This window comes from Erpetoichthys calabaricus, chromosome 5 (genome assembly GCF_900747795.2).
Source record: "Erpetoichthys calabaricus chromosome 5, fErpCal1.3, whole genome shotgun sequence".
In the NCBI taxonomy this organism is placed as follows: Eukaryota; Metazoa; Chordata; class Cladistia; order Polypteriformes; family Polypteridae; genus Erpetoichthys; species Erpetoichthys calabaricus.
The window spans coordinates 22,410,213-22,418,750 of record NC_041398.2 but is presented as its reverse complement, the minus strand read 5'-3'; the positions used below and the strand labels follow the sequence as shown (position 1 = coordinate 22,418,750).

Sequence of the window (8,538 nt, the reverse complement as noted above, 5' to 3'; positions counted from 1 at the left end):
AAGTCATGGGATGAAGATAAGGAACCATCCAAGTCAATCATGAAGAAATGGAAAGAGCATGGAGCAGGAGCAAATCTGCTAGAGCAGGCCGTCCACAACAGCTGTAGGTGATAGGTGAAGGAGGCCACCAAGAAACCTCTAAAGGAGTTACAAACTACAGTGGATGAGACTGGAGAGAGTCTGCCTGGGTGCCTCACCAGTCAGAGTTATATGGAAGAGTGGTAAAGAGAAAAACCCAAGAGGACATCTTTGCAGAAGGCACATGAGAGACTTTAAAGTCAGCTGGATGAAGATTCATTGGTCCAATGAGACCGAAATTGAGCCTTGTGGCCATTGGGACAAAACACCATGTGACAACAACACATTATCAAAAATATACCAGCTCCACGATGAAGTGTGGTGGTGGCAGCTTCAGGCAGTGGGACTGCCTCGAGCCCCCGAAGGCTTATGATGGGTAAATGAATGCAAAAAAAAAATACACTACAAGGAAATCCTGGGTGACGTCTACAAGAAGCCTGAGCCTTAGGAGAAGACCAGCAAGACAACAAGCTAAAGCTACACAGGAATGGCTGCAAAACAACAACATTATTGACCTGGAGGGGTCGAGTCCAAGTCCAGATGGCAATCCAATGGGGAATCTGTGGCTGGACATCACAAGGGCTGTTCACTCCCAGTCAACATGGCACCTGACAAATCTTGAGCAGCGCGACAAAGATGAATGGAGGAAAACAGTACAGCTGATTGAGAGAGAGAGAGAGAGACCAGTGAGTGCAGACTCATGGCTGCCATGGTTGACATCTACTAAACACTGACTTGAAGCGGGTGAATTCTTATGATATCAGTTATTTCGTGTTTTATATTTGTAATTCATTTACATCACTTTGCCGAGATCTGCATTCACTTTGACATTAAAAAGTCTTTTTCTGTTGATCAATGCTAATAAAGCCAAATACACAAAATGGAAAGACTTCCAAGGATTGAGTATTTTCCTGGATCTTCTATATTCTAGCATTCTCAAAGCCGCCAAAGACAATTCAGGATACCCAGGGCTGAAGTCCAGTCAGACACCAGGCAAGAAGCAGCCATTTAATAGGGCAGAGCCCACCTACACAGACACACACACACACACAAAGGGCCAACTTGGAATCATCAAATAAGCAAATGTGCATCTTTAGGGATGTGCAAAGAAAGCAAGAATAAAAACCACAGGGTGAACATTCAATGTCCAGGCATGGCATTTGAACCCAGGACACTGAATCCATGTGGTGGCAATGCAACTGAGTACAGTGCCATTTTTTAATATCTTTGCTACATCTCTTAAGGATTTGAATGTGTAATTTGTAACTGCCAATGACCAAGACCGTCGATACTTCTTGACATTTGGGTTTCTGTGAGTACGGTCACAACAGTTGGAGCAAAGGCAGGTGAAGTGACCTGCTCATGATCATATAGTGTCAGTCACAGGATTTGAACCCATAACCTCTGATGGGTTTGAAGACTAAAGTCTTAATAACTAACTGCCACTTCTCATCTCAAGGCACACCCAGTCATACGGAGCCAATTTCGAGTTATCAATTACCCTAATGCCCACTTTTTGAGATGAAAGAAGAAAACCTGGAGTACCCAGAGAAAAGTCCAGCCAGGCAAAGGAAGAACATCCAGCTTCACACAAGATGTTGACTAGTCTGATGTCGTGGTGCTTTGAGGCAGCCATGTCAAACATTGACTTACTGTGTATATGTCACCTCCAGAGTAACAGTATAAGAAAAGAAAATTGAATTACCTGTTGACTGATGTCTTTGTCCCAGATGACTTACACCACTTGAGATACCATTGCTTACATTTCTTTTGTATTTCAATAACTTCTGGGTTTGAAAACTAAAGTCTTAACCACTAACTGCAACTCCAACTTCCTTAATGGACTTGGATTTATTTCTGATCAAAACCTTGGAGATCCAAATACTGCTCACCTGCATGGAATTTTTCCCTGCCTTGTGTACAGTACATTGCTAATGGCCGAGTCTGCGGCTCCTGCAACCTTGACTTGGATCAAACAGGTTTGCAAGTGTTGGTGAGACAATTTTATCTGCACTTATTTTTTGATTTTATTATCGCTCCATCAGCAGTCACTTTCCCATAGTTGCTGAATATCTCTTCTTTAACACCACATACACCATTTAGGAATAGTTTTATCCCCCCAGGTCAGTGCGTCTTTACTTTCAGTTATTCTTTCTTATATGTGATTCTAAGGTTTGTCTCTAGGGCTCATTTGATTTACCTGTAACAGAATTTTGAATTTCTACCCTTTCTTGGCCATCATTAAATTGTTTCCCACAATAAGGTACAACTTTCTACACTATCACTGTAAGAAATTCTTACTCTGCTTTTTTAGTTTGCCTCTTCTAGTTCTCCCATGTTGCCAGGCCTTGGCACAAGAGGTCGGCCCACTTTCTGTCACTTCTCTGGTTGTGCCAGTTACTGGTTTACCACCCTCCACCCCAACAGTTTACTGCACTTCCATAGACATCCAAGTTGATTTATAATTTGTATATACTGCCCTATGTGTCTGGCGTGCCTGTATTCACATAGAAAGCTACACCAAGTTTCATTATCTTAATGTTTTGTGGCTAATTTGATTTAAGAAATTTATCAGGTATACATGCAGCACTAATAAATACTGCCTTATGGGATCAGTCAGTTTGTGTTGCAACCAAGGCACCCTTCAGATCCCAAAACACAGAACATAAGGACACTCAGTTGTTTGTATGTTTGATGATAAACATGCAGGAATATTATTGTTGTGTAGAAGTCTTTATGGAGGTAATTTATCACGTGACAGGAGTAAGATAAGAGACTGGAAAGTCTCTGGATTTTGCCTGGCCTCTTTACCTTTGTTCACAGCTGGTGACCTTTCTTCAAATCTGAGTATTTTTGCAGGAGATTGTAATGTGGCCATTAATGACTGAGATGCAGCGTAATTCTCAAACATATTCAGTCTGCGTAGGCCAGAAAACAGATGGATAGTTTAATCATTGCCTTATTCAACAGCCTGTGAATGGGGTAGAATCTTCCCTTTCAGTTCATTCCTACTATGCTTACATTATGGCTTTTCTCATATCATTTTATGAGGACTTGACATCATAACAGCTGACTCTTCCTCTCTTTTTCGTTTTGCTACAGTCCTGGTGCTTGTAGACATAAAAGCATGTTACTTCACAATAATTCTTTGGCATATTTGATGGACTGGACTTGGAAAGTACTTACATATGCTCATCCTTTGCTCCACAATTGCCAGTTTCTACAGTATCTTGCTGTTTTGTCAGCTTCCACCCAGAACCAGACTTTCTTTCTTATGCTGGACTGGTGTGTCAGTTGTTTAGCATATTTTGTAGAATTGAACAACTGATATCGGCATTTCTGTCAAAAGTCACCTCAAGAAGCAGCTGGATTAGCAGTTCCACTGTTTTATTTCCTCTTTCTAGTGTGAACTCTTAAATGTACCTTAAGGTGGCTTATGCACGAGAAACGTTTGTCACATTCTGTACAGTGATGAGGCTTTTCTCCAGTGTGAATTCTGGTGTGTATGTGAAGACTACTTCTGTGTGAGAATTGCTTGCCACATTCAGAACAACCATGTGGCTTTTCCCCAGTGTGAATTCTGGTGTGTCTTTTAAGATCTCTTAAGCACAGGAAACGCTTACCACATTCAGAACAGGAATGGGGCTTTTCTCCAGTGTGAATTTTTGTGTGCAACTGTAGACTGCCGCTATGTGAGAACCGCTTGCCGCATTCTGGGCAGCTATGAGGTTTTTCTCCAGTGTGAACTCTTGTGTGTGCTTTAAGATGGCTGATACGTGAGAACCGCTTCCCACATTCACTACAGCCATGGGGTTTCACTCCACTGTGAATTCTCAAGTGAGTCTGAAGATGGCTTGTTTGTGAGAATCGTTTTCCACATTCAGGGCAGCAGTGAGGCTTCTCACCAGTGTGAATTCGTGTATGTGTCTTCAGGTTACTTACATGTGTGAATCGTTTGCCACATTCATTACAGCAATGTGGTTTTTCTCCTGTGTGGATTCTTGTGTGTATTTTAAGGACACTGAGCTGTGAGAATCGCTTACCACATTCTGTACAGCAATGTGGCTTGTCTCTTGTATGTATCCTCTGATGATCTTTACAATCAGTTTTACTTTTAAAGTTTTTCCCACAGTCCCGGCACACGTACAGTGACAATGAGTTAGTATTTTGCAGCTGTTGACTCTTGGTGGCATCTCTCCTTGTTAGTTTTACAGCCGCAGGAGCTGAAGATTTCTTCACATTTTCATTGCATTGCTTTTGCTGAGGTTTGCACTGAAGAGAGTTTGGCACAAAGGAAGATGGAGAGATGCTGCCACATTCTTGCAAATCTGCTTTAAAAACAGACAAAATTATTTACTGGGAAAATATCTAACTTAAAAATAAAATCACAGCTTAATTTAATTATTAGCTACTTCATTCTGGATGTCTGTGGATGTGTGTAGAGTACACTGTTCAATACATACAGTACCTTCAGAAAGTATTCAGACTTTGCAAGCCTTATGCTAAAATCATTTAAATTCATACTTTAGATATTTAAATTCTTAACAGATTTGCAAAAACTCCTAAAATCCTATTTTCATTTTGGAATTCTGGTATATTAAGTGTTGTTTAGTTTAATTAATAAAAACTCTTTACGGACAGTATAGACCAGTGGTGTCGAACTCCAGTCCTGGAGGGCCGCAGTGGCTGCAAGTTTTCATTCTAACCATCTTCTTCATTAGTGACCAGTTTTTGCTGCTAATTAACTTCTTTTGTCTTAGTTTTAATTAGCTTGGCTCAGACTCAGTTGTTTCATTTTCTTTGATTAGCATCCAAAATATAATGAGACACAAAACGAGCTGCCACATCTGTATCTGTATAATATAATAAACATACTTTGCTGCTTTTCATCTTAAAAATGATATCGTCATCATATGTAAATGCATGCTTTATAAAGTGGCTCAGGTTGTGCAATATTATAACTGTAGTGCAAGTTTACAGTGAGGTGATTGTACTTATAAGTACAAACAGTTCTACAAGGAGCACTTGATGGACTGATTTAGTGCATTTAGAGTTCTTGGGATGAAACTGTTTCTGAACTGCGAGGTCCGTACAGGAAAGGCTCTGAAGCGTTTGTCGTACGAGAGCAGTTCAAATAGCGAATGGCTGAGGCAGCGTGTGCTAGATGCTGTACACCGATAATTCTCTTTCTGATCAGCTGCTGTACAGCTGTGATTCCCCACTCAGATACAGTGATATAAATACTCCGAGTGGTGCAGTGAGAGTACTATGGAAAAAGATGATCCGCTGTGGTAACCCCTAACAGGAGCAGCTGAAAGAAGAAGAAGAAGGTGTAGTGAGAGTAACAACGCTAAAGCAACTATGGTATTTAGAATAGTTTGACCATACTGTTGGACCATTATATTGTTACAGGATAATTACAATCAGATGCGTTAAACTAATAAACAATATGCGGTTGATTTCTGTGTATTTATAAAGCCGTGTCAGGGATGTGGATCTAAAAAAGAAAGGGTAACCACACAGGAACAGCAGCACTGCTTTGATGCTGGGTGCCGCCAGTCTGGAAAACAGAGCAGAGAACTTGCGTACGCCAGGGTATGAGCTATCATGGAAATGTGCGTGGCTTAATGCCAAGTTTAGGTTTTATTCATCGTGATTTGAGTATGGAAGCGTTCTTACGCAACATTTTTGTGCATACGCACCATTTATACATGAGGCTCCAGGCGACTCAGACAGGAATTCCTCGATTCCTCCTACCTCAGACTTCCTCCAAGGCAGACATGGTATGTTGTTGTTGTTGTTGTTTAATTAATTAATTGTATGTTGGCTACTGTAGCCTTCATTAGTCCGTATTACACTGTAACACAGTGGCTCTCAAACTCAGCCTTGGGGCTGCAGGTTTTTGTTCCACCCAACTTTTGTTTTTAATTGGGCTGCTAGCCTAATTAAGTGAGCTGTTATTTCCCAGTGTTTTGGGTCAATGAAGAAATTACAAAAGAAAATGTGCTAATACAATTTAATAAAAAATAAGCAGCTACATGTGGATAATGTATTTTTTTTTTAAACTTTGTATTTATGTTCATCCCGATTTCACTTCTTCCTTTGCATTATTGACTAATGAGTGGGTCTGATGCTGAAGCAGTTGCAGCCTTTCATCATTTAGTGTTGTTCGCCCGGGTGGCTGCTTTGCTTCTTTTTAATTATCACCATTAGGATACAATGAAGGGAACAGACTACACAGGAAAAAAATAATAGGAAAACACCAAAAAAGAATTAAGCATTCAAAGCTATAGCAAAACATAGAAATATTTATCTTCGAATGTAAAAAATTTTCTGCTGTGCTTTTCTTAAAACAGAGTAAGAGAGACGGAGAGAGAACAAAAAAGCAGCTAACTAAATGAAAATAATTATTTTCAATTATTATCACTTATTGTGAATCTGGTTGGAACAAAAACCTGCAGCCACAGGGAGTCCACAGGACTGAGTTTGGGAACCACTGATGTAACCAGTAAAACTAGGCAATGAGCAGTGCAAATTGATGGTGATGATATTTTCATCAATTTGGACTGATGGTTAGGACAGTTGACACACACACACACACGACACAAAATGACACACACACACACACACACACATAACCCCTATCTAAGAATTGTGTCCAATATGGACTTTCCTTTCTTTTGGGATTCACTACAACTTCACAGTGCTAATGAGTTTTGCTATGCTGAACTGCCTCTACTGATTGAATCATACAGTATGTCATGATGTTGTTACTCAATGTCTGAATTATAGTACATATCAGATACGCATAAACTGTCCTCAACACTGGACATGCAGAGTAACGTGCAAATTTAGTCAAGTGACATTTTAAGTACTAACATTTTATACATCAAAGTCACTTCTAATGAAATTCCCAGACTCAGTTTGGTTTTTAGGAACACATTAGATACTGCAAAAGTGCATCTATTTCTCATTTACTCTTACGTATGTCACAAGACATTAACAAAGGCTTCTCTTTGTCTTCATAACTCTTATAAATCATCAGTAGGTCGGTTATACACGTCAGTGCAGTGTGGAGTATTGAAAAACTGGTAAAATGACTTGTTAATATGAAGGATTCACAGGTCTTCCACTAAATATGGAATATCAAGAGAAACATGTTTCAGTGAAGACCCCCCCCCCCCCCCCCCCACCACTCCAAAGTGACATTTTGTTGGCAGGTCACATTGCAGAGATTAACAATTTACTGATACTCTGTAAGTGTTTTGAAGACCTAAAGAAGTGCATGTTAAGGTTTTACTACGTAAGAGTAAATGAGAAAATGTATTTTTGCAGAACCTAAAGTGTTAACTTTATTTTCTTAATGGTGTCACTTACTTTTTCCAGGTTCCCTTGCAGACGATTGTAATGTTCTTTTCCTCCTCTGATACACCCCCTCTTCTTCTTCCTCCTCAAACTTTAATATCCCAGAATGCTGCTCAGTGTGGAGCGGTTTCCTCACAATAGTCCCTAAATGTGCGGTCTCGGTTTGTGAAGCTGGACAGGATTGAAAAGCATAGTCTCCGTCCAAAGACGTGTCTTCCTTAAAAATGTTCAAGGTTTCACGGTTTTGTACTTCCAGGCTAATGGAAAAGTGCTCCGTGTCCTCTGTTTTAATTGAAAAAGCCTCCTCCTCTTCCTCCTCTTTACAAACAGGAATTTCACAATCAGAATCCTCCAGCTTCACATGAAGACCCGCTTGCAGAAGAGATCCCCACTCACAGTCCTCTTCTTTAATGTGGGTCACCCTTTGCTCCATGACATCAACCTTTGGAGAAACCATACTCAGTGCTCTGCCATGTTGTCAGCGCCTTCAAAAGAGAAAAATGTGCAGATGGAAGACATTTTGGCACAAAGTCTCATCTCGTGGGATGTGAGTTCTTAATAATAATAATAATAATAATTCATTACATTTATATAGCGCTTTTCTCAGTACTCAAAGTGCTATCCACACAGGGAGGAACCGGGAAGCGAACCCACAATCTTCCACAGTCTCCTTACTGCAAAGCAGCAGCGCTACCACTGCGCCACCTTGATATTTTTTAGTTTATAATTTAAAAATGGAATAAAAATTTGAAAATCTAACAACATCACATTAAAGTTCGATAAATTCTGAAAAGAATGATACCAAATATATATATATATATATATATATATATATATATATATATATATATATTATATATATATATATACACACACACATACATACACACACACACACACATATATATATTATATATTAAAATGTAATATTATATGTGAATAATGCATTTTTGTTTTCTTTTTAACAATATTTTCATTCTACTTTTCTAGGTGTTCTAATTGTTTAATTAATCCGTTATTTGCTAATTAGTGGGTCTGATGCTAAAGTACTTGCTGCCTTTGATTATTCAGTGTTGTTTCCAGCGTGTCTGCTCT

At 39.5% G+C, this 8,538-nt stretch overlaps 1 protein-coding gene across 2 annotated transcripts; it reads right to left on the bottom strand.

Moving 5' to 3' along the window:
* Window positions 1-2,068: 2,068 nt before the first annotated feature.
* LOC114643713 (zinc finger protein 664-like) lies at window positions 2,069-7,959 on the bottom strand. 2 transcript variants are annotated; one of them, XM_028792229.2, is made up of 2 exons: window positions 7,456-7,959; window positions 2,069-4,409 (listed from the first exon to the last, which is right to left on the bottom strand). In XM_028792229.2, the coding sequence occupies exons 1-2, from the start codon at window positions 7,898-7,900 to the stop codon at window positions 3,466-3,468; spliced, it is 1,389 nt and encodes a 462-aa protein (XP_028648062.2). In that variant the 5' UTR covers window positions 7,901-7,959; the 3' UTR covers window positions 2,069-3,465. The 2 variants fall into 2 exon arrangements, with proteins under 2 accessions (XP_028648062.2, XP_028648065.2); XM_028792232.2 differs by having other exon boundaries at window positions 2,069-4,406.
* Window positions 7,960-8,538: the final 579 nt, after the last annotated feature.